The sequence below is a fragment of the Cucumis melo genome, chromosome 4 (genome assembly GCF_025177605.1).
Source record: "Cucumis melo cultivar AY chromosome 4, USDA_Cmelo_AY_1.0, whole genome shotgun sequence".
NCBI lineage: Eukaryota > Viridiplantae > Streptophyta > Magnoliopsida > Cucurbitales > Cucurbitaceae > Cucumis > Cucumis melo.
In genome coordinates, this window is record NC_066860.1 from 32,859,436 (window position 1) to 32,883,970 (window position 24,535).

General features: G+C 34.2%; 5 protein-coding genes across 6 annotated transcripts; 3 read left to right on the forward strand and 2 right to left on the reverse strand.

The window, feature by feature from the left end:
- Window positions 1-275: 275 nt before the first annotated feature.
- Window positions 276-2,326, forward strand: LOC103486552 (uncharacterized). The gene is made up of 2 exons (XM_008444552.3): window positions 276-1,362; window positions 1,937-2,326. The coding sequence occupies exons 1-2, from the start codon at window positions 541-543 to the stop codon at window positions 2,213-2,215; spliced, it is 1,101 nt and encodes a 366-aa protein (XP_008442774.1). The 5' UTR covers window positions 276-540; the 3' UTR covers window positions 2,216-2,326.
- Window positions 2,327-3,141: 815 nt separating this feature from the next.
- On the forward strand, window positions 3,142-7,513 carry LOC103486551 (peptidyl-prolyl cis-trans isomerase FKBP16-4, chloroplastic). 2 transcript variants are annotated; one of them, XM_008444551.3, is made up of 10 exons: window positions 3,142-3,426; window positions 3,513-3,644; window positions 4,702-4,757; window positions 4,877-4,932; window positions 5,232-5,289; window positions 6,358-6,432; window positions 6,569-6,658; window positions 6,866-6,943; window positions 7,140-7,180; window positions 7,267-7,513. In XM_008444551.3, exons 1-10 carry the CDS (start codon window positions 3,345-3,347, stop codon window positions 7,292-7,294), a joined length of 696 nt encoding a protein of 231 aa, XP_008442773.2. In that variant the 5' UTR covers window positions 3,142-3,344; the 3' UTR covers window positions 7,295-7,513. The 2 variants fall into 2 exon arrangements, with proteins under 2 accessions (XP_008442773.2, XP_050940106.1); XM_051084149.1 differs by lacking the exons at window positions 4,877-4,932; window positions 5,232-5,289 and having other exon boundaries at window positions 3,205-3,426.
- A 143-nt stretch (window positions 7,514-7,656) lies between these two features.
- On the forward strand, window positions 7,657-10,104 carry LOC103486549 (wall-associated receptor kinase-like 20). Its single transcript, XM_008444548.3, has one exon. It carries the CDS (start codon window positions 7,905-7,907, stop codon window positions 9,819-9,821), a length of 1,917 nt encoding a protein of 638 aa, XP_008442770.1. The 5' UTR covers window positions 7,657-7,904; the 3' UTR covers window positions 9,822-10,104.
- Window positions 10,105-11,760: 1,656 nt separating this feature from the next.
- Window positions 11,761-16,778, reverse strand: LOC103486550 (cactin). The gene is made up of 13 exons (XM_051084150.1): window positions 16,244-16,778; window positions 16,019-16,110; window positions 15,368-15,467; window positions 14,913-14,984; window positions 14,714-14,776; window positions 14,443-14,583; window positions 13,922-14,017; window positions 13,274-13,558; window positions 13,021-13,180; window positions 12,814-12,944; window positions 12,551-12,727; window positions 12,183-12,449; window positions 11,761-12,097 (listed from the first exon to the last, which is right to left on the reverse strand). The coding sequence occupies exons 1-13, from the start codon at window positions 16,586-16,588 to the stop codon at window positions 11,978-11,980; spliced, it is 2,049 nt and encodes a 682-aa protein (XP_050940107.1). The 5' UTR covers window positions 16,589-16,778; the 3' UTR covers window positions 11,761-11,977.
- Window positions 16,779-18,901: 2,123 nt separating this feature from the next.
- On the reverse strand, window positions 18,902-23,544 carry LOC103486548 (polyadenylate-binding protein 7). Its single transcript, XM_008444547.3, has 11 exons — window positions 23,340-23,544; window positions 23,014-23,238; window positions 22,377-22,495; window positions 22,054-22,247; window positions 21,644-21,903; window positions 21,447-21,553; window positions 21,174-21,363; window positions 20,499-20,791; window positions 20,132-20,287; window positions 19,637-19,843; window positions 18,902-19,440 (listed from the first exon to the last, which is right to left on the reverse strand). The coding sequence occupies exons 2-11, from the start codon at window positions 23,213-23,215 to the stop codon at window positions 19,249-19,251; spliced, it is 1,920 nt and encodes a 639-aa protein (XP_008442769.1). The 5' UTR covers window positions 23,216-23,238; window positions 23,340-23,544; the 3' UTR covers window positions 18,902-19,248.
- Between the last annotated feature and the right edge of the window lie 991 nt (window positions 23,545-24,535).

The window sequence follows — 24,535 nt, forward strand, 5'->3', positions numbered from 1 at the left end:
ATAAAGTGAATAAAAAGTTTAATAAAGGGTGTTTAGTATGTCCTTTGAAAGAAGTGTTTTAGGGCAAAAATGCTTCTACATAATCATTTTTAAAGAGAAATCACCTTTAATTAGTGGAAACACATTTTCTCTACAATTTTAAACAAATACAATTCCCTGAAAAGAAAAACTTTTGTTCAATCTTAATCTTCTGGCACTATTTAATTATATAACCTTTTTTGAAAAGATGTCTCTACTTGTAGAATCTACAATCGTTGGTGATCGAAACAATTTCCTTAAAGGTTATGCTAAGTTTGAAATATAAGAATAGAATAACAGGAAACTTCTTTAATCCATAGAAACCAATATATTAATTCAGCTCAAAGAAATTCCCCGAGCCTTAAAAAGAAAGTTTTGTAGCCATGGAATTGTTAAAAGCGAAGGACAATCTGATTTAACAGATTGCTAAAGAATCTTCTACATCGTTTTGATCAAGAGAAGTTCAATACTCTCTCTTTTCTTCTTTCATTTTGAAACAACAATTCATCAGAGACGGGGTGCATGCTACGGTCCAAGAAATTGAGCTACGGTGTCGACCATTCAAAAATCGACTGGACGTTGGAGACGACCAAGCAAATTGATTATCCTATGGCAAATACATCCTCGAAGACGGGTAATTTTGAGCCAATGTTTTTGAAAGTTGGCATTCCCTTAGCTTTATCTGCAGCAGGTGGTATATGTGGTATAATGATGGCAAAGGGTTCCTTTCCATCTTCCTTAAATCCCTTCAAACCCAGATCAAAGATCATGAAAAATGAAAACTTTCACTCATCTTCAATCTCTTTAGAGGAAGAAAAAACTTCACAGCTCAATGTTGAAGAAGTGATTCTAAGCTTAAAAGGCAGAGTTGAAGATCTTGAAAGGAAAGAATTGGACATAGAGAGGCAATTCGTTTGGTACCAAAATTTAAAAGAAAGAGAAGCTCTATTAGTGGAGCTTAGAAACACTTTGGTTTTGGATATGGCTCATATAAACTTCTTGGAAAGGGAAATTTTGTTAATGGAAGAAGAAAACAAGAGGTTTGAGAATTTGGTAACGGAATATTTGGGAGTTTCAGAGCAACTTGAAGGTCAAAAAACAGAAAATAAGTTACTTGAGAGAGAAGTAAAGAGACTTAAGAAGAGATTGAAGGAACAATCAAAGATGATTAGAGAGAAGAATTTGAAGATTGAAGATAGTAAATCACAACTTTGGAGAAATAATGAAGAAATGGAAACAAAGAAAAAGATAATTGAGAGATTGGGAAATGAAGTAAATGAGCTGAAAATGCAAATGGGTCGTCAATTGGAAGAGGAGAAGAACCAAGATTTATCCACACCAAAGGTTTCATCTTTTTTGCCTTTTTGCACTCAATTTTCATCTACTCTATGAGTTTCTATTATGAGAAATCACACAGGGAAACAAAACCAATTTCTAAAATTTATGAGTTTTTCTATTAGGAAGAAGATTCATAAAACTGTTTTTAAAATATTAATTCATAATACGTTGAATCCGGTTTTGTTCATTTTGAAATATCTATTCATTTTTTGCACTTAATTTGAAACATTTGTTCTTATATTTTAAAAAAAGTTTATTTTGATCATTGTATTGTTAGCTTTGGTTCATTTTTATCTTATTATTTTAAAAAAGTGACCATTTTGATATTTTAAAATAAAAAGACATAAATCGATTAAAATGGTTATCTTTTAGAAGTATATGAATTAATCAACACTTCAAAAGTATATAAACTCAAATGAACAAAAGTTGAAAATAAAAAAACAAACATCCGTCTTATATAATTTAGTATTTCATGAATAGGAATATTTTTTCTTCTAACCAATGTAGAACTTTGACTGTACATTCATCAATTCGATAATAGCGTATTTGGCTAACTCACGAGGCTTCTTGTTCTTTCTAGATTGAAACAGAAAAACTAGTAACAATGGATGATTTAAACAAGCTTTCAAATGAATTCAATCAATTGAAGGATGAATTTGAGGTGTTTAGAAAGCAAGAACAAGAACAAGAACAGCAAGGCCAGAAAGAAAATCCCAAGAAAGAAGAAAGAAATAACAAAGCGTTGGATCAAAATGAATTATCATCTGATGAAACTAATTCCACAAGGCCAAAGCTTCTTCAAAGGATAAGTTGTGTTAGGGGAAATGAAAAGATGAAAAGAAAAACAAGACCAGAATAAGATGAATTCTACTTATTTTATTTTACTTTTTCCTGTTCTGCTGCTTATTTATATTTGTGCAAAAATGTGACACTAATCCATTTTATGTGAATTACTTTCAAAATTATGACATTCTGTTTGAGCCATTGTTCTTATGTAACAAGATCGGTTTATCCAGTCTTTGTTATTTTTGTTTCTTGGATGAAGAAACAATTTCACTAAAATTCTGAATAGAAATTGGACAATATAAATGTTACAAACTTATAACTTAAATAATGCAAATATAAAAGTAGTGGCTTATAACTTTAAAAATATAACTACACCATTATTAATTTTGATGGTATTTACTGTTTTTTCTAAAATATTTATTAATGGTGAATATTCATATTGACGTAGACATTTTTATTGAAAAAGATTTTTGTAAGGATGATCTAATCCTTCAGGTGCTAATAAGAAATGAATCAATCAAAATAAAAAAAAAACAATGAAGAGCAATTAATTTTATGCGATATTCATTTCGATCACAATTGTTTTTCTTAATTCAACCGTCGTCCAATTCGGGTTGCAAATATATTTGCACAACTTAAGGAGCTTGATTTTGAAAAAAAGATTCATTTTTTACGTATCTTGTTGAACATAAATTCATGTAATCTTGAAATAAATATCTTGTTAAAGTTCCTACTATTTTGTGATGGATAAGACATTTCTGTCATGGGAAGGAGTTCCGGGCGGTAGTAAAGGCCTCCGTAACGTCAGGATAAAATTAGGTTCTTTTAGTTTTTAGGATTGACCATTCCATATTAACTACATCGTCCATGCTGAAATCACTTGAGAAAAACATGTTTTTCGAGTAAAATACAATGGAAAAGTGATTTTCTTAAAAGAAAGATTTGGCAGATGATAATGAAAACAAGACACCAATCATATGGAAACAAATCAATGGGGTTGATACTTGATAGAGCAAACAAATTATGATCATCAACATGGGTAATTGTTTAAATGTGATAGAATAATATCATATGGGCTATCTGAAATTGTGGATGAGATTGTGGATATCATCTTCCCTTTCTCTAAAGTTTCAGAAAAAAAAAAAGAGTTTTATGAACTAATTTCCCTGAATCCGATTTCATAGCAGTCACTAATCGAATCAATGGAGCTTTCTCTTCTCCTTCCTTCCTACAGACAAAACCCCACTATTTTCCACAAGCCCCTCAACCCCTTCGCCGTTATCGGTCTCTCTTTCACTTTCTATCTCTCTTTTCTATGTTTTCTTCTTGTGGGTTTCTTTCAGAATGAGTTAATGTCTTTGCATTTGTAGGGAAGAGGCGGCCATCTCTTTTCCCTTGTCGCTGCTCCTTATCGTCTTCACAAGAGGAATCTTCAGAACAAGCTAAAGAATCGCTGCAGTGTGAGGGAAGAAGGGCATTGATTGGTTCTTTCCTGTCGACGGGTATGTCTTTTGAATTTGGAGAAGATTGTTTCGGTATTGTTGAGTCCGTCTTGAACCCGTGGAACGTGATTCGATTAAGAAAGGTTAACTTAGGGTTGGTTGTTATTGAAATTTTGTTGGAATCTGGAGCTAAACCTGACTTTTGAACGTCTCTCGCATTGTTAAGTATTAAGCTTTAGGTAGTTGGCTGTGATAGGGAGACTACTAGAGCAACTCTAAGGGGAAATATTGTTTGTTCAATTAACTTTAAGTGGTGTTTGGGTCTTGGAGACTGGAATTGGTGTTGAAAGGAGCTGTTCTGCATCAATAACTTTTTATTATATACAATACATATATATATGCATATTATTTTAACCAACATACATACATCTTAACTATTTTCATAGATGAAGCAACTGTTTTTTATTTCAATATCGCGAGTGTCTGTACTAGCTTAAGTATACCGACTAATTCTACTGGACAACTCATCAACCCTATAATATTTGGGTGTCAAGAAAATTTATAGACAATTAATTTTTAAGTGGATAACTATCATGGATTGAATTGAACCCATGTCCTTTTAGTTGTTTATTGGAACGGTCTCATTTTTTACTGCTAGACCAACCCATAATAGAACAACTACTTCAATGTACTACATTTAGAGTGTGTTTGGATTGCCTAGAGAAAACAAAGTTTTATTTTATTTTATATATACAAACAAAAAGTTATTTTTATTTAAACCCTTTTGATAAAGGGATATAAAATAAACTAATGAAAGTGTTTCAAAAGCCATTTTCAAAACATTTCCAGATTTTTCAAAAGGACTCATTTTCAAGATTAAACACTTTGAAAAGCTAAACTAAATACCAAATAGAAAATTGATAGGATATTAAATCATAGATAAATGACTACTATGATCTTGAAGCATGGAATGCACTTGCTCCAAGTACTTACTGTTTACATTGATAGTTACTGTTCACTTGATCAATCCTTGGTAGTTTGTTTTCCATCGTTAGTGTCTGATTCAGAGAATGTGTAAAAGAGTTAGCATTTATAGAGAATCCTCCTTTTGTTTCAGCTACTGGCATATATTTCTGCAATGTAGCCGAGGCTGTTAGCACAAGTAGAAGGGCTGTAAGTACTTTTTCCCGTTGGGAATAATTTCAACTTCATTTTGCTCTTTTTTCCATCAAAGAAAAAATGGTATTTTTCTTTCAATTGTGGAAGTGTTTGAAAAGCCTCTACTTTTACAGTTGAGAGCATCAAAAATACCTGAAAGTGAGTTTACAACTCTCCCGAATGGTCTGAAGTAAGTTCCTTCCACTGCAGTCATTATAAAAGTTTGTGCTTTTTTTTTATGTTACTGCTCTTCCTCATCTCTTTTGGAGTTCTTTATTGTCTCGTATGATGCATCTTCATCATTGATGATGACTATCGACACGATTCTGTTTTTTCATGTCTAAAATTTCCTCTTGGAATAACTTTAAGCTAGAGATTATCTTTCTGATAAAATATTGTTAACTCATGCTAATTCCAAGATGGGGTTGGTTGTGGTCTTGTTTTTCTGCAAACATATGCTGAAACTCAGAAAAGAAATGTATCCTTCAGGTACTATGACGTGAAGGTTGGAGGAGGAACTAAGGCTGTGGTTGGATCCCGTGTTGCAGTACGGTTGTGAGCTAGCTGTATTTTTATATTCAACTAACAAGATTTTGAAATATTTTTTTTCCAAAAAGAAACGGAACGGCTAAGACATCAAACGTGTGTAACAACCACAAATCTTTGAACACTTGGGAAACTATTATGCACAAAAAATGCACGTATCTTGTCTTTGATTGACACTTCTAAGATGCCATCTCTTAGAAGAATAACTTCCATGTCATTCTGGGACGTTTGTTTATTCTCTACTAAAATCTTAGACAACCAATGAGCCTCTGATGGAATCCTATACTGGTCCTGAGAAAATTACTCTCAGGTTCAATGTGTCCCATCCTCGTTTCCCCAGTAAATGTTTACTTCTGTTTTTGCTCTCAAGAAAGTTTTATTGTTTATTCTTTTATATATATATATATATATTAAAGAAAGGAAGAAAGAAAAGAAAGCCCATAGATTTTGTTGATATTTAAAAGTTACAAACTAGAAACTTCTACAGAAACATATCAACAAAACCTCAAAAACCAGACTAAATAATTTACAATATGAAGGATTACAAAAAAAAAAAAAAATCAAAATCAAAATCACTCCAACAGGAAATAATCTGAGAAAAAGAATAGCTTCCAAAAACTTTGGATAAAGAACTCCAAGAAGCTGCACGAATCTTGATTAGATAAAAAGTTTCCTCCTAAGGGTACTTTTGTTCAAATTCCGTAATTCAAAGATTTTACTAATGCTGATCCATAACACTCTTGTTTTTCCTTCAAAACCATGGCCACAAAAAGGAATGGAAAAGTTGTTCTTGGCCCTGAAATTCTCGAGAAAGTTATATTGGAAAAAGTATATGTGGTAATCAATAGTTTTTCTTATATCTCAAGTTTGCATCTATTCTTCAGCCAGTATCAGTGCACCCTCAAGCTATCACGGTCCATGTTTGTGGGGGTGGACCATGATCCAAACTTTAGTGTGTTCTAAGAAGTTCTACCATAGTCCATGTTTGTGGGGTGGGGTCAGGGGGAGGGACCCTCAAAAACCAACTTAATTCTATGCAAAACTAAAAGTATAATGTGTCATTTTGTAGGTTCACTATGTGGCTAAATGGAGAGGGATCACCTTTATGACAAGTAGACAGGGGCTTGGTGTTGGTGGAGGAACGGTAATATTAACTAAACCAATTCTTACTTGTTAAGTTCAACAGTTAAAAAAAAAATTCAAATCTTAACATATTGAAATTTCTTAATGATAAATATTAAAAAAGAAAACTTTAAGTGGGTATGCTTGAATTGCTGCAGCCTTACGGATTTGATGTAGGGCAATCAGAAAGAGGAACAGTTCTCAAGGGGTTGGATCTAGGTGTTCAAGGCATGAGGGTAGGAGGCCAGGTGAGACACCATCTCAATCTGAGAATTAACCGAAGGCCCGATTTACTTTTTAAGTGTTTATAGACATTTTATTTTGCACTTAGAAACACTTATTTAAACACCTAAAAGAACAATCGAAATGGACCCTAAATAATCTCTCATTACTAAAGGCCTATTGCTTGTCAGTTTTCCAGTTTTGCTGAAATACTTCTTGTGTTTTTTTCACAGAGATTGCTTATAGTTCCTCCTGAGTTAGCTTACGGAAGCAAAGGGGTTCAAGAAATTCCTCCAAATGCAACAATAGAGGTAACTTTTCTTTTGGTCTTTACCATTGTTGTATATGTTCATAAGTAGCAAGCTTAGACAGAAAGGTTTGTACATTCCTATTACAAGAACTATTACCTAATGCAAATGAGAAACTGAACAACAAGAAAATTTCTTACCTTCTTGTTTACTGTTCAACTAATTGGATTTGCTGTTGTGATCGTCGTTGAATCTGTAGTTGGATGTGGAATTGCTATCCATCAAGCAAAGTCCATTTGGGTAAGTAGTGGTTCTTGATATTCTTCAGTATCTTGGTGGATTTTCTTTTCTACTTTGATTAGTTTTACCTTTTTTCGTGAGTGCAGAACTCCAGTGAAAATTGTTGAAGGTTAATAAACAAAACAATTTTGATAGCGCGATATCTCAGTGATGTGGACTCGCAAAGATTGAAACTATGAAATTGGTGCTGAAGGGAAAAGCTTACCTGGTTTGAATTTGAATCTTCTTTATACAGCAAGATATGTCCATTACCATTTTATTTAATATTTAATTTTTATTGAAACGTGAATCCATTCCCCCATCTTAATGAATATCACTTGTACTTTATGGAAAGCAACTGAGATTTTTTAGGTAGTGCAGGTTCCATTAGAATATGGGATTACCTAGTTTAATATTATAAGTCGTTTGGTTTTCTTCATTGTCATGATTTGTTGCTCAATTACATTAAAAAACAAGAATTGATGAAAATTTTCAAGGAAATGGAAGCCATTTCTGGAAGCAGCTTGCCTTATGGGAACAAAGCATCTAGAAAAACCTCCTTTATTGTGACCATTCAAGAGGAATCCACCAGTCTGTATGAAGCCAAGACATCTTATACAGATTCTTCCTTCCACTTTTTCATGTTCATGTCTTACTACTTTATTCTCAAGCCATGTCCTCTATTTACGCCACTTCTGACCTAATCGTTCCATAAATTAGCTCTTCCTCTTTGACCCTTTGATACATGGTAACTATGAAGATCCCAACACTAGGCTTGTGTGGAAGCTACCTTTTCTTTCTTCTGTTCTTTAGTCACTTCTGCGATTCACAAAAAACCTGCCCAAGGTGTGGCTCTTTTGAAGTTCCTTACCCTCTAAGTACCAATCCCAACTGTGGTAACTTAGATTATGCTCTTCGTTGTGATTCTCATTCAAAAAAACTCTACTTTGATGCACTCAATGGAAGTTCATATCCTATCCTCAAAATCAATGCTTCAAGTCAACGTATGGTCATCCAACCATCTCCGTGGGTTGCTGGCTCCTGTGTTACTCAAGACATGTTGGTTGGTGAAGGCCTGTGGTTAAACCAATCACTCCCTTTTAACATCACTTCATCAAACACAATTTTCCTCTTGAACTGTTCTCCTCGCCTGCTAGTCTCGCCGCTCAATTGCACTCCTTCAAGTCTCTGTCACCACTACTTGGCAAATTCAGGACGAGTCGATGGAGAAAGAGCATTTCAGTGTGCAAGTGTTCTTGACCCTTGCTGTACCTTCATCGCTGGTGGGATGCCCTCAGCTTATAAGATAAGGCTTCATAACTCAGGTTGTAGAGCATTCAGGAGTATCCTTCATCTGGATGTAGAAAAGCCACCAAACCAATGGGAGGAAGGTTTGGAAATTCAATGGGCTACTCCGCCTGAACCAATCTGTAGAACTCAATCTGATTGCACTGGAGCGTCAGATTGTCTCCCTACTGGTGGTTCCAACAACCGTTCTCGCTGCCTTTGCAGAATGAACTATTATTGGGATCATAATCTTGGAACATGCCTGAGAACCAATAAGAAGAGTTTGGTTAGACTCAGCATAAAGCTCTCGGTATGTTTGGTTTCCTTTTTCGTTCTAGCTGCGGTCATTGCTCTCATTACAGTCAGGAAGTCCAAAACTTTCAGTAAACAGGAAAAACTATATAAAGAAAGAGAAGAAAAGTTGAATCTAAGCCATGGTGGCAGACCAGCTAGGATGTTTCATCTGAAAGAGATGAAGAAAGCAACAAATGAATTTTCGAAAGACAGAATCCTAGGCAGTGGTGGCTTTGGAGAGGTTTACAAAGGTGAGCTTCAAGATGGGACTGTCGTAGCCGTGAAGTCGGCTAAAGTGGGTAATCTAAAGAGCACTGAACAAATACTCAATGAAGTCGGAATACTATCTCAAGTAAATCACAGGAATCTTGTGAAACTTATAGGTTGTTGTGTAGAAACTGAGCAACCATTGATGGTATATGAATACATTTCCAATGGTACCCTCCATGACCATTTACATGGCAAGGTTCCTACTTTCTTGGATTGGAGAAAAAGGCTAAAAATTGCTTCACAAACTGCTGAAGCATTAGCTTATCTGCATTCAGCTGCATACCCTCCCATCTATCATAGAGATGTCAAGTCGACAAATATTCTTTTAGATGATAACTTCAATGCCAAAGTCTCAGATTTTGGACTTTCTAGATTGGCTTTGCCAGGAATAAGCCACGTTTCAACTTGTGCACAGGGTACATTAGGTTACCTAGACCCGGAATACTATCGAAATTACCAGTTAACAGATAAAAGTGATGTGTATAGCTTTGGAGTTGTCCTCCTCGAGCTTTTAACCTCTAAGAAGGCCATAGATTTCACAAGAGATGAAGATGGTGTCAATCTAGCAATATATGTGATCCAACAAGTGCAAAATGGTGCATGCATTGACGCCATCGATAAACAACTTATCAGTGACAATCCGTCCAGCAATATACTGATCAGTGTAAAACATTTCATGGAGCTCGCACTCTCCTGTTTGAGGGAGAAGAAAGTGGAAAGGCCTTGCATGAAAGATGTACTCCAAGAACTCGAATACATAACTCAAACATTGGAAAATCCAGAAACAATTGCTGAAGAAGGTAATTCTTAAAAGTCTTTAAAAAGTTTTAGAAACTAGATTTGGTGTGTTAATCTCCTGTACTCTTTGAATATTCATTATTAAAAGAAGACCTTGAATGATTCCATGAAACACTCATGGAATGCAGATGCCAATGATGGATTCTAGGATGTTAGGAGAGCAAAAAAAAAAAAAAAGGAATAGACAATAGGGATCAGATGCTTACTTTGTGGTGAATGTGGATTTTATGTGATATTTTGATGAGGAATCTATGAGGATTTAGAATAGTAACTAAAAATAAACTTATTTAGCAAAAGCATTGGGTTTGATAGTTATATTTTGTGTTATTTTCTTGCAAATCAACATAGAAATTCCACTTGCATTTTCTTTCCCTTTCCGCTTTGAATAGACTCAAATATTCATTCATGGCATAAAAGCTTCCAATTTTGCTTTTGGTCTTTAACATTTGATTTAATTTTTCAAGTGTTTAATTTTAAGAATAAATCATTTCGAAGTATTTGAAAGTCCTCGTAATAGCTCCTAAAACAATTTTGATCCTAATTATCTTTACATGATCTTTTTCAATAAAATAAAAAAAAATCACTTTTCCTTTGGTCACTTCCCTTAGTCTTTGAGTTTTAGTTATTTAATCTCTATACTCATTTGTAACTACTAATCTCTAAATTTTGTTATGCAACAAGTTGGTTTTCATACTAATTGGTATAATATCATGTCATAACAAATCTTATCAAAATTAACAGTCAATTTAACATTTATAATTTATACATAAACTAATCCCAATAAATTATTACGTTTGCGAGAGATTTCATTAAATTTTAAACATTACTTTTCACGATTAAGATTAAATCGCTACAGGTTGCAAGTACCAAGACTATAACTAAATAATAATTATACTTCGTTTCAATGTAGTAATCATAGGTTTTTATAAAATTTATAAAACTTGGGGTACCTTTTGAATTTCTCCTCATTGGTATAAAGTTTCTTTTTCAAAAAAAAAAAGGAAGACACCAATTTGACATGTTGCCTATATTTTAGGATTTATGAATATTCCCTTATTTATATATTTATAATGATAAGTATTAAATGGACTTAAACTCCAATACCATTTTAAGATATCAAAGCAATTTCTGGTAAAGATGCTACAAATTTTGTTGTGTGGGCTATGGACTAAATGATTTTGCCAATTTCTTAAATAAAATATTTTTAACGTTCATTAAAAGTCAAAATACTAAATCTATACATTTAGAAAGAAAGTTGCCCAAAGTGATTTCCAATCATTTAAAAAACAAGAAATGCTTCCTTTTACCTATTTAATTCAATTCAATAAGACGAATTTTGTTGAAATTTTGTAAATCATATTTTTCTTTGAAAAAGTTTAATATTTAAATTAGAGGCACATCTTCATTAATAGTAAGTTCTTAAATCCACTTTTCCACATTAGTAATATACTAAAAAAATAATAATAACGAGACCCTCGTCTTCCACTAGAATATATCATATTTCCTTTTTCCATCTTTGTCAAACAAGTATTTACTATTAATACTAACAAAATGTTATTTCAATAATTTGTTAGACAAACCTACCATTTATAGAGACAGATGTGATAGCCTTTTATGGAATAGAGATAAAAGGCCCTTCTAAAAAATGGGATAAGTCAAGACCAATATAATAACTAAATATCTAACTCAATAAAATAATAATCAAGTGCTTTCTGGAAGTGGGAATTCAGAATTATGAATGATAAGGTAGATGATTTTAGTAAAAAAAAAATTCCACTACCAAACCATATTAGACCATTAATGGAAGTGGGCATAAAACTAGCCATCCAATTACCATCTCAAATATATGAATTAAAAAAAAAAAAAAAAAAGCTTAAAAGGTAAAATAAAAAGAAAAAGAGAGGAAAGGTGGAGCATCAAACCTGGCAGCTGGGAGGAAAGATGCTTGAAAGTGAAGGCTGAAGCAATTCGTTTCAAAATTTTCAGGGCTTACTATTGTGTATTTACAGCTTGATGTTTTGGAATAGTAAATGTATTACTCATATCAAGCAAAATTTTGCGACCATTGCTTTTAATTTAGTTGGTGAAGATACAGCCGAGTCCTTGAAGGAGATTGTAACATAGCAATATGCTCCATTGTAAGTGATAACTGCCTTGACTAGCCTTATGTTACCTACGATAACGATATCGTTTAAAGTTGAAGTATACGTGCAAAATTCCACGCTCAAATGTGCACTTGAACCCCTTCTTGTGAGAGTATTCCCATTCTTTGTTTACAATTCGGAATGCCTATAAAAGAATTGAAGGAAATGATGTGGTTAAAGTATAAATAAATTAAATGTCAGGATAATCAATTATAGATTAAAAGACTTACAATATCTTCGTAAGGTGGCCCTGCATGGAACCTTATGATACATGTCTCGCTGCTGTTTCCATCCTTTTCGATGGTGTAAGTTGGAGCTTTTGTCTTGTCAACAAGGTCTGGATAGAAGATGTTAAACTTATATCCTTGCACAATCTTTGGAGGTGGATTGTCATGATCATAGTGAGTCTGGTTGTACTTGTTCCACTCGTATCCTGTATGAACCCGATTGAAGTATTTTGGTTTTCTTGGACGATATTTATCATGCCACCAATAAACCTGCATGTTTTTTGGTCGAACGGATTAAGATCACAGTAGAAAAATGTAGTATAAGCAATCCAGGTATGAAAGCAGAGAGAAAATGAAAAATGACAGGGCACCTGTGAGTCCAGGTTCACTTCAGCCCCAGATCCAAAAACTGCATCGCCTTCCTCCATGACTCCCATGGCTTTCGAGGCTTTCAGTTCGAAATTATCCTCTACTGGAGCAGGTTTTGTAGCCATTGCTTCTTGCACCCGTCTCTGCTGTTCTTCTAAGACAGCAATACGCTTGCGTTCCTGTAGAATTTACCAAGTCATAACAATTTGACTTTTGGCATTCATTACAATATACAGGATAACGAATATAATATCTGTAGAGATACCAGTATGGCCCTATCCTCCTCGGGATCCACTGCCTCTTCATCCTCATCACCATGCATAAGTTCTGGTGAAAACGATCCTGCCTCTTCATTATATTCTTCCACGAGGAGATCGGGTGAATATGTTTGGGGTTCTAGGGAGCAGAAAAATATATATTAGACTCTGGGAAAGGAAATTCAGGGTTGCAAAATAAAGACGCTGGACCATACCTTCAATATCATGCTCATCATCATCAGCTTTCACTTGTATAGAATAATCGGTTCCCATCTTGACTTCTTGCTCCAGATGTTCTTCATCATCCTCCAAAGGTTCCTCAAGACGCACAAGATGCTCATGCAGTTTTTTCGTATGAATTTCCTTCAAGCAAGCCTGCATATGAAAAACAATAGTGAGCCTAGCCTAATTCATTAGCTTTGAAAAAAGAGTAAAGGACATACAAAAGAAACATCTAATAATGAATACCTTGGCCTTGTATATATGAAGGCGCTTTAGGACAGCCTCCCAGTATTCAACCACCTTTGCTGTTCCAGATCGCATCTGTGACTCAATTTGAGATTGTAATGCCTCCAATTCACCATATGTCTTCCCTTCCAGTAGATTTTTGACATCTGTTTCAATGCTAGAATGCAGGCCCCTTTCTTCTGCAAGCAACTCAGGAGGAGGCTCCTCACCACGAACTCTGGCTCTATCAAGAGCATCCTTCTTTCGAGCTTCAGCTAGTTCCCAATCACAAACCACCAGAAGTGCCTGTTAAATTGCACACAGCGAAGGCATTGCTTAGCTTAGCAGACAGACGCTACACCTTACCGATAGGAAAGACCGTGAAATTGAGCACTGAACGTCCCAAATACATGGTTTGACTTTAAAAAATGACTTAATGGCTAAGGAGGAGTCTAACTAAAAAACATCAATTTTACAATTTATTAACTTCTTCCATTGTGGGGACTTCAAAACTTCACTCCTTGCACCAAACCCTTCTAGGAAACACTCAACCTCAAGTAACTTAACCACGGCATATTAACGAACATTAAAATTCTGACCTAATTCCTTATATGCTAGCGTCTACAAAAATTTGAAATATTTGTGAAACATATCAATATATATCTTCACCTCCCAATACTCGATATGTGTAGGCGTTGCCCTGTCCATATCAAGATGCATTTTGATGTCATCACGAAGCTCTTCCATTTCTTTCACAGTCAATCCCTGCATCAACCATGTCAGTACCAATACAAGGAGTTAATTGAAAGCATATCATATAAACCTGATCAGTGAAAACAACATTTAGAATCTAATCACCACACAAAACCACAAACAACGAAAATAGAGAACAAATCTGATCCATAAGTATGACCTCTTCAGTTACTTATGAACATACACTTATGTAACATGTGAAATATATTGAAATTAAAAAAGGGAACAAACTGGAGGAGAAGAAAGGAATCTCCCTCTCAAAAAATCAAAATGAAATTGACAGGAAATTTTCGTTTCTAAATAGCCCTTACTGGATGTCAGAAAATGACAACCTTGCTATCCCATTGTAGAAGTAGAAGAAGAAGAAGAAGAAGAACCATAAGCAGAGACAAGTGAACTAAAACAACCATAAGCATCATAACCAGAGAGATATTAACCTTGAATACAGTGTATGGCTCGTTGATTACTATATCAAAGTCATCTGACCCATTCAGTTGCTTGGACAGAACATCTATAGGTTTTGAACGCCCATCACGAACTCTTATCTCAGATCTGACTTTGCTTTGATCAAAATGAAACTGTAGGCCAAAACCTTCGGTTTGAGTAATTGTCCAAGGGTTGTGTACAATAAAGGCACAGGCAAATAATAGAGAACCACATGCATTATCATATAAGAGAAGACAATGAAATAACAAGTGAGTATGCAACCTCTTCTTCCTTTTTCTCCCAGTCCTGAAATTCAGCACGAGCACGTTCTCGAGCTAGCAATGCCTATACCAGCAAAATAGAGTTAAACCATGAAAGAAAACTACCATACTTTAGATGATATGAATTGACCAGAACTACCGAAGTATAATAAAATAATATAAAATATTTTCCTAGGCCATGTTCTGCTTGTTCTGCCTACCATTTCTTCCTCATGTTGTGCTTTCTCAAGAGCCCTTTCCTCCCTCCTTTTCTTCACCTTTTCAATCTCTGCCTGCGTCAAGATGTCAAATATCGCAATGAAAACAAGTAACTCGCCATCCGAATTCAAACTTAAACAAGATATCCCCAACCCGGTAGATCATCATGGGCATGTCTCTTAGGACAAACAAATAAGAAGATTACTACACCATTTAAGAACTAGAAGAGCATACGTAAACAGAGGTACAACATGGTTGTAACCCTAAAACTCTTTCATTGAAACCTTTTCCTACAAGTTTTTGTTTCTGCATTTTGTAAAATCTTTGTTTTGTTGGCTCCCATTTATTGCAGGCTTTATTTCTGTCTTGCCTACCCTTGTCTTTTCATTTATGAAAGTTTATTTTCTCAACAACAAAAAAAAAGAAAATGGTTAACATTGGGACTAGAAGCACATACCATTCTTTCTCTCTGTCTTTTTTTTTCAGCCTTCACTGAAAAGGCATCAAGTGACACGCCTTGAGTAACATCACGCTCAATTTTCTTCCGCCAAACAAATCTGCAAATTGGAGTGTCATGGACAATCAACTATTCAATTATTCTATTTTGCTTTGAAATTCTGAGACATTAAATCGCTGGTCAATCAACAATGCTGAGAACTAATAAATTCACTAAATTATATTGAAATTCTAACAACATAATCCTCTTACAACCAAATTTATCTGAACATAGATAGACACAAAAAGAAAGCCCAAGACCTGAATGCTACTTCATCGAACTATTTGACAATTTAGTTGTATTCACCAGAATTAACAAATTTGATTGAGCACTTGTGTCAAAACCCATCGATCGAATTGTCTTCCAAGTATTCGCCATTACTCCAGTGAAAATTACACGCACATTCGGATATGCTATATTCATGATATGCTAAGATTTTTTTTTAAAGCAACGACTTTCATTGATAATAAAATGAAGGGGGAGACACCCTCCAGAAAAAGGGCTCCAACTAAGAGATCAAACCTACAGAATTTAGACTATGTTAAGTAAAACAGTATAATCCGAGCAAAGTGTTGGCAGTTCTAGGAAGCTCGAAACAGAAAAACCACTCACTTTTCATTCAGATTCGAGTCGCCAAATGGATTCGAATCGTTAGAATAACCAGAAACCGTCTGTGACTTCAATTTCTTCGCAACTCGCAAGGCCTATACAACAGATTATAGTATAGTAGATAAGAACATAGTATGAAAACCCCAAAGAAAGATAGTTTGAAACCCTAGAAATCAACAAAAACTAACCAAATTACACTAAGGAAACAAAACGTAACCACATTGGGACCTTTTTCTGCGCTTTCTTGGCCAAGTATTCGCTAATTTCCTCTTCGGTAACTTTCCTCAAAGACTTACTCTTCTTACGACCCCCATCATCACTGTCATAACTATCATTCGAACTATCATCACCAGAATCCCGCCCACGTGAGGAGCTCCGTCGCCGACTCCGGTGGCTGTTTCTACTAGCATCGCGTTTTTCCCTGCGCTTCCCGGACCTCGTTACAGGAGATGAATCCCGACTATCGGAGTCGTCGGAATCAGATTCAGAGTCGTCGGACCTTCTTCTGCTGCGTTTCCGAGAAGATGATGTCTTCTCTCTTTTCTTCTCACTGCTTCGGCCATGGGTACCCATACTTGGAAGAAATTCAATTGCTGCACGTCGCCGGTCGATTAACGGAGGAAGCTGCAATGGTGGTTAGTCAAATTCCTTCGTGATGTAAATACCGACCGGAGAGAATTTGATGGGAGAGTTGGAGCTCCAGCTAGGGTACCATTTTCCAATCTATCTAACCCGCGATTTTTTTACAACAACCGAACCCCATTTCTCTTTCCATCTTCCTTCTTATTTTGGGTTAAATTTTTAATTTTGTGAAATCAAAAATTTCTATCGTTGGAATTACGTTTGTAAATCCATTGGGTTGATCGACTTATTTACTTTCTTTTCTTTTTTTTTTCTTTTTGTCAAAGTACATATTGTAAATGTTTATTTATCATTAGAAGTTTATATATTTGTTTTCTTTAAATCTTAATTACTTTGAATCTAATTCTGTCCTTTTCTTAGGTGTATTTTTATTTACTTATAATACTTAAGATTTGTCTGCAGCAAATATTAATAACTAAAATTTATAAAACTATTAAAATCTAATACATCTCTTACAAATTTCATAATAGTATATATAAATTATAATATTTATAAGTTATAATATATATTGTAATAATATTGTAAATTCGAATTAGGGTAGAACAACTCAAATTTTAAAGAATGTAATTTGAACCAAATCAAATCCTTAATAGGAATTTAGGTTGGGTAGATGTTGTTTGGGTTGTTGAACCATTCGAACACCCTTAAATAGGAATTACCCAACAATAATAATAATTATTATTATTATGATCACCGAGAGAGTTGACAACATAGGGTTCGAGGTTTGAGGTTTATATCCTCCTTCTAATTTGTACCTAAAAAATATTATTATTATTATTGTTGTTATTCTTTTTTTAAAAAAATACCCTGCAATACATTGATGCAAAATCAAAATCATAACAATTGTTTATAATCATTTTGAGTGAATCTAATAGTAAATAAGAGGTGTAATGACTCATAGATGGATTCAATCCATGGTGATCCTACTACAAAAGAATTATCGAGGAGAAAATGAATGGTACTCGAGGATGAAGCAAATATTGTTATATCTTATTTTAAATATGTTTTTTTAAAGAAAAAAACTAGTCCATTCACATTTTATTTTTATTTCGTGTGAAATAAATCCTAACAAATTTTGGGGGTTTTTTATATATATAACAAACAATCAATTGCTCATCTCCATGGGATATAATTTAAAGATTTTATGTTTAATAGAATTCAAAATTTTGAATTTTTCTTTTTAAATCCTAAAACAGTGAATTTAAAATATTTAAAAGTTAAAAAAAAAAAAATTAAGTCAAAACTAAGTTGGCCAAAAACCATATAAAATATTTGTAGTTTAACTTGATTAATATAATAGTAAAATTTATAATTACAAAAGAATAATACGATTTATAACTCAATTAACATAAGTAATAGATAGAGTTCATACCTAAAGGGCTTTTTAGCTCAAAGTTGATGTAAACGATTCAACTTTAATAGGAGCATATTTGTTGAGTAATTTTATATTTTCACATATATATTACACATATTTCACATTGACGGTTAAACTCATATTTCCTTATATTTTTATAATTCTACATCTTAAACACAAATTTATAAACTACTCTACAATTCGATCAGAAACTTACTAACCTTAACATATTAATTTCGCTTTACCAAATACCCGAAAAAAATGTTATCCTAAGACAATCTAGAAAAAAGTTATTTTATTCCTAAAATTCAGACGGTTTTAAACCATGTTTACTAAGTTTTAAAATCAACGTGAAGGTTTGAGAAATAGTTATGAATGACTTCTAAAACTATTTTACTGAATATGTGAAAATCACAAATAATATCAAATTAATAACATTTTGTCAAATAAATAAACTTCTAACTTAAAACTTCGTTTGGTAACTAATTTGTTTTTTTAAAATCAATTAAAAAAGAAGTGTGTTGGTACCTAATTCACATTTTTTTTGTGGTTTTTCAAACAAGAAATTTGTTTATAAAATTATAAAGAAAAATTAAAAAAAAAAAAAAGAGAAACTTTTTAAAAAATATATTTTGTTTATGAAAACAACGACAAAACAAGTTACGTAGTTTTTATTTTTAACAAACAAAACGCCTAAAACATTGTCCCCTCGAAACACTAGAGTTTGAGCTGAGGGATTTCCTAAAAACGCAACTTTAGTGAATAGAACTTTGTGATGCATTACTTTTAAATTCTAAACAGAATAAACTAGAATTATAGAAGTTATTAAGTCTAAGCATAGCAATACTGAAAAACAATAACATAAACAAAACAAAACAAAACAAAAATGCTTTCTACAATTTTATCAATCAAAATTAGAAAACAGCATTCAAGTTCCAAACAAGCATCCATCCTGACCCTGACAAAAGAAAAGTTACTACCAAGAGACTAGTAAAAGGTTAGTTAGTTCAATTTCTAAGCAAAATGGAAGAAGATTAAAGTGTTCCTCAACATAAGATGGAAAAAGAAAATGACTGCAAAATCTGGAAAATTATTAGAACAATCTTCCAGGCCAGAAACTAGAGATGGTTCAGTACCGAAAATTATGCTCTCCCAGGACTTCGAGTTAAGGAATGAATTAGCAAAAATTCGCTGAGGAAGTGAACTTAATGAGTTGGAAGAGAGTTTTGGTCCCTTTTCAGTTAACTGCAAGCTCAGCTGGTAAGAAACTGAGTGTGTCTTGGTTGGAGAGCTTAGTCTTTGAGATCTTAAGCACCTGCACTGCTTCTTCAACCTTGGCAGCCAGAGATTCAGGTGACTCTAACAGCAGTAGCAATTCCGAGTTGTCCATCTCCAGAAGCATACCCGTAATTTTCGCAGCAAGCTCCGGCTGCAAGTGTCATCAATCCTTACTTAATTCTTAATTTTAAGAACAAAATAGCATTGGTGTGTGTGGTGTGACTATAGAATCATCCAGTATCCTAAGCAGGGCATACAAATTAGTTGTGAACTTTTGGCACAATCATTTCAAAATCACTCCTAAACGGCAAACGTGCTCTAAGTAATATGGTCACAATCAGTTATACCTTGCGTTTTTGGACCAAGGGGTAAAGATGCTCCCCAAGGATCTGTTTCTGTTGGTCTGGGGGAGAGGAAGCAAGCATGCTGCTCAGTATTTGTGATCCCTGAGAGATATCTCCAACAGAATTAAAAGCAGCAGCAGCTGAGGCTCCAGAAGCTTTGTTCGTTTCACATGAGCGAGCATTTGGGACATACTTAACCTGTCCGGTCCACTACAACAGAAACCTCATAAAATCATATTTTACGTAGAACACACAATATGAATATAACACCTTAGAATGGTCAATGACTAATTAAGGACATGTTTGAGAATGATTTTTACAAGGATATGTTCGAAGTGATTATAAAATGATTAAAATTGAAAAGATCCCAACAAAAAATAAATTACCATAGAAACCATTCTGATAAAGTCTATTCCAGTCTAAAATCAGATGAATGGGACCAAAACGAGGGCATAAGAAGGCAAGTGAATAATTCGTAGAAAGACCAAAACAGTTTACCTGCTGATTGCCGGATGATTTTGCAGTAACTACTGACTGATTGGCATCTTGTGAATTTTGCATATATGAGACAGATTGGATTCCATTCTGATGAGAAAGCATTGGTCCATTCATTTTGCCTCTGTTTTGTCTGGGTTGCCTCGAAGCAGTCGGTATCTGTGGAGTAAAAGTTAGAGATGCTAAGAAGGGTTGTATTAATAAGTTGACAAATTTTAAATCATAATAATAATTCCACTCTTGCTGAAAAGACAAAATGAAGAAAAAATGCTTAATTCTTTTTTATCTAAAATGACATATACAAAAGAAAGAAAGAAAAAAAAAAAAAAAACCGACGTGTAGGTTCAATCCAAGAAAAGTTTTAACTTACAATAGGTAGTGGTGAAGGTTGAAAGCCAGGTCTTACAGGAGATGTATAAGTGTTGGCTCTCCATCCAGGCCTCATACCTAAAGGCTGAAACATTAGACCTGGACGAGATGCTACTGGTGGAACAACACCAGGTGCTGGGTAGTAATAAGGTGGGTAACCACCAGGAAAAATTGTAGTCGACGGTCCTGGTATCCCTGCCAGCCGTTGCGCAAACTGAAGCTTCAATTGCATTTGCCTATCCTCTTTTCTTTGTGCAATTGCCAAATAGAGTGGCTTCCCGTGAAACATGCATCCTATGGGTATACAGCATACAGTATACAGTGTCCAAGGAAAGGCAATTAGCAGAGACTTAACGAATAGAACTTAAGAAATGATAGGTTGACAATAAAACAAGAAATAGATGCCAAGCTGTAAATATATTTTGAAGTTTTTTCCATGTAATAATTCATACTTGAACATTCATTCTTAAACTCTACTTAATTCTACAAATCCATGGATTCAAGTTTCTACAAGATTGCCGAACGAAATTTCAGTTTGAGTAAGGAAGAAAATGAAAACTTCCTTCAAAACTTAAAACAATTCAGGAACACGAGCAACGCAACTAAACACCTATATTGAACGTTTAAGAAAAAATTTATATTAGTACTTCTATGCACTCATCAACTACTAATGTACCTTGCAAAGTGTTCACAGCTCTTTTAGCTTCATCAGGGTTGGAAAAGCAGACAAATCCAAACCCTTTGTTTATTCCCTTGTCATCTCGCATAAGTTTTGATGAAGTGATGGTGCCAAACTGACTAAAACGCTCTCTTAGTTCTTCATCAGTAACACCATCATCAATGTTCTTCACATACACATTTGATCCCTATGTGATAGGAATATGTTGTTTGTTAGGAGAAAGAGACTATAATTATACCAAGAATGAAAAGGACGAGTTTTAAAAGGTACCTTGTATTTTAACACTTGCTCCTTACATTTCTCTTCATAATGTCGACGTAATACTTCCTCACGTTCGGTCTTCTTTTGTGCCCTTGCAATGTAGATAACCTTAGAACCTGATAAAGAAAGACCCATAGTGACATTAATTGAGTTAAAATTAAATAATCTAGTTGAGAACAAAGGGGACAAAAAGGTGTATTTTGTACCAAGTTGCGATCCATTAAGCGTTTCCAATGCCCGTTTGGCATCATCAGAGTTTTCAAAGTTGATAAAGCCAAAACCCCTTGACACCCCATTCTCATCCCTTGAAATAATCATGCTGGAAATTTTTCCAAACTCGGAGAACTTCTCCTGCAAATGCTCTTCCCCAATCTCTGGGTCAAGATTCTTCACGTACAAATTGGTATATTTAATATCAGGATTGGCCAAAACTCGATCACTTTTCCTGACAAACTTTCCAACATATCTGTGACACATGTGACGAATGTAAATTAAGACATACAAATAATAAACATCGAACAGTTACTAAAAATTATGAATTCTCATGTATATTATGTTATTTCATCGCATCATGCAATCATTGCATGGCTGATGAAGTGAGAAGGACAGTATTTACATCTGCTTATCCCCAACGGTAAAGCCATTCAGTGACTCTATAGCAGCATTTGCAGATTCCTCAGACTCAAATTGAACAAAGCCATATCCTTTGCTCTTCCCATCATCGGATGTGGCAACTTTGCTGGACAGAACATTTCCAAATTTCTTAAATAGCTCGTGAAGTCCTAAACTATTGATTGAATCGCTCAAGTTCTGCATTGGTTTATCAAGTTAACCAGAAAAAGAACAAAAGAAGACGATTATTAAAATGTCAATTTTATGCATATAACGTGATATTGATTTTACAGGCCAAGTTATTCTCTCTGTAAAAACAACATAAACCTTAACAAACACGTTTCCAATTCCACTTTTTCTTGCATCAGCATCGCGACGTGACCACATGACTCGAATTGCTCTTCCATTCAGCATACTGTGATTCATTACCTCTATGGCATTGGTTGCTGTTTTAAATCCAGACAGAACAACAATACACAATCGTCAGAAAATCATTTACCCAGCATTTATAGAGTTTCAAATACTTATCCAAGAACTAATCGAAGAAACCACCATTTCCAAATTAAGCAGCAAAATGATGAAAAAAATCTATTAAAAAACAGAAAAGGAAGTTGGTGAAAGCAAATAAATAACAGAAGCCTTAACCGGCTGTTAAACAACCTCTTTGTTACTATTATTTCCCTTTTTTTTTTCTTTAATCAAATCACATCAAGAACAAGAATAAATTAATTAAGACCGTGATCAGCAAACATTCTTTTCTGCATAAACTAAATAATAACAATAAATTCATCGGAATCCCAACGAATCCAACTCATATAGTCTTTTATTAAACGATCGTCATTTAATATCTCTAAACAAGAAAGAAATAGAAAGAAAAAAACAAAAATCAAACGAAACAAATGTACGGAATAATTAAGAACGAAACGAGAAATAATAAATAAGAGAAGAAAAAACGAATACGTACCATCTTGAGGAGAAATGAAATTGACATAGCCATAAGAGAGAGAGCGTCCAGTGGAGGAATCTCTACATATACGAACAGAGGCAAGGCTCTTGAATCCAGAGAAAGCATCAAAGAGCTGTCCATCAGTAACATCAGGATGAAGGTCGCCAACGTAGAGGGAAGCCGGAGAGGCATGAGCCGTAGGCTGAGAAACAGTTGCCATTGAAATGGAAATCACACAAACACCTGCAATCGAAAGAAAAACAGATCATCATCAACGACATCATTATCAAACAAACACAAAACAATAATAATAATAATAAGAAGAAGAACGCCGCAGACGAAACCTGAGTAATGCTGGTGACGGTTTTCTTTGGAATCTGTGGTTGATTATTATGGAATAAATGGAGAGAGTGAGAGAGAGAGAGAGAAAGAAGAAAAAGAATATTGAATTTCGGTTTCTAGAACGGGGGATTGGAGAGAAGGGAAGGAAGAAAAAAAAAAAAGAGAAAAGAGAGTACGATTTGGAGAGTGAGGCTTTTGCATGGATCCACTGCTTGAGCCGTTAGCTATAAAAGATCCCCCGGTATAGAAACGAGCTCACGCGCCATATCCCACAGTGGAACCCAACTTCCGCTCGCTAATTTCTTGATTCTTTTTTCTTTTTAATCTGACGTGGAAATTACGATTTTATGTAAAATAATAATCAAATGATATTTTGTAGAAGTCTCGTTAAACGGCGTCGTGTTTGAAGGTGATTGGTTATACTGATATTTTGGAGTAAAAAGGTATAGTGGGTAGAGCCGGTAGCCGGTAAGAATGTGAGTACTTGGAAATTTCAACGAAAGGTTGCATGAAAATAGGAGGGAATGTGTAGAAAACATGAAGGGCGGGAGAGGGCGAGATTAGTAAAATGTGTGGGTCCCATATCCCTTAAGAGAATTCTTCAAACCCCCTTTTTTTTTTTTTTTATTATTATTATTATTTACCGGAAGGTCTATTTTTATCCATTTCTTCTTTCTTCTTTCTTCTTTTGGCTGTCACGTGATCGGGAGCAAATAAGAATCCACATCGGAAATGGTTACGAAGTCAAAGAATGATATTAATTAATTAATTATTTGCGAAAAATAAACCCTTTTTTTTACTAATTAATTGGGAAAAACAAAAACCCTTTCACTTACCCTTCCGTCGTCTAGGTTCAAAAATTAAGCAAATTTTAATTTCAATCATTTCGTAATTAGTTATTGATTTAGCAGCCGTAATTTGTTAAGTGAATTATCTTGATCTTTTTTTATTTTTGTTATATGGATCTAATTTGTAGCTTTTTAATGATATTTGCTCATTTTATAAAGTAGACCACAAAATTCAAATTTGTCCGGTAAATTAGTAAACTTTTTTAATACAACTTCGAGAATTGAAATCAAATTATTAACTTTTAGGAATGAATCAATCTGTCTATAAAAATTTAATCTTCAAACCTAAAAAACAAGGTAAAAAATTTAGAAGCCTCTTTCAAATTAACTTAAGAATTAAGAGCTGAACT

What these genes read in the sequence shown, in the direction of transcription:
- LOC103486552 (XM_008444552.3), top strand. Translation starts at nt 541, where the DNA reads ATGCTACGGTCCAAGAAATTGAGCTACGGTGTCGACCATTCAAAAATC. An exon ending in AAGATTTATCCACACCAAAG is followed by an intron (nt 1,363 to 1,936) that starts GTTTCATCTTTT and finishes TGTTCTTTCTAG; the next exon opens with ATTGAAACAGAAAAACTAGT.
- LOC103486551 (XM_008444551.3), top strand. Translation starts at nt 3,345, where the DNA reads ATGGAGCTTTCTCTTCTCCTTCCTTCCTACAGACAAAACCCCACTATT. An exon ending in GCATGAGGGTAGGAGGCCAG is followed by an intron (nt 6,659 to 6,865) that starts GTGAGACACCAT and finishes TTTTTTTCACAG; the next exon opens with AGATTGCTTATAGTTCCTCC. An exon ending in CTCCAAATGCAACAATAGAG is followed by an intron (nt 6,944 to 7,139) that starts GTAACTTTTCTT and finishes TTGAATCTGTAG; the next exon opens with TTGGATGTGGAATTGCTATC.
- LOC103486549 (XM_008444548.3), top strand. Translation starts at nt 7,905, where the DNA reads ATGGTAACTATGAAGATCCCAACACTAGGCTTGTGTGGAAGCTACCTT.
- LOC103486550 (XM_051084150.1), bottom strand. Translation starts at nt 16,588, where the DNA reads ATGGGTACCCATGGCCGAAGCAGTGAGAAGAAAAGAGAGAAGACATCA. An exon ending in CACATATCGAGTATTGGGAG is followed by an intron (nt 13,559 to 13,921) that starts GTGAAGATATAT and finishes GCAATTTAACAG; the next exon opens with GCACTTCTGGTGGTTTGTGA. An exon ending in TGATGAGCATGATATTGAAG is followed by an intron (nt 12,945 to 13,020) that starts GTATGGTCCAGC and finishes TCTGCTCCCTAG; the next exon opens with AACCCCAAACATATTCACCC.
- LOC103486548 (XM_008444547.3), bottom strand. Translation starts at nt 23,215, where the DNA reads ATGGCAACTGTTTCTCAGCCTACGGCTCATGCCTCTCCGGCTTCCCTC. An exon ending in ACCGTTGGGGATAAGCAGAT is followed by an intron (nt 21,904 to 22,053) that starts GTAAATACTGTC and finishes CATGTGTCACAG; the next exon opens with ATATGTTGGAAAGTTTGTCA. An exon ending in AGCAAGTGTTAAAATACAAG is followed by an intron (nt 21,364 to 21,446) that starts GTACCTTTTAAA and finishes CCTATCACATAG; the next exon opens with GGATCAAATGTGTATGTGAA.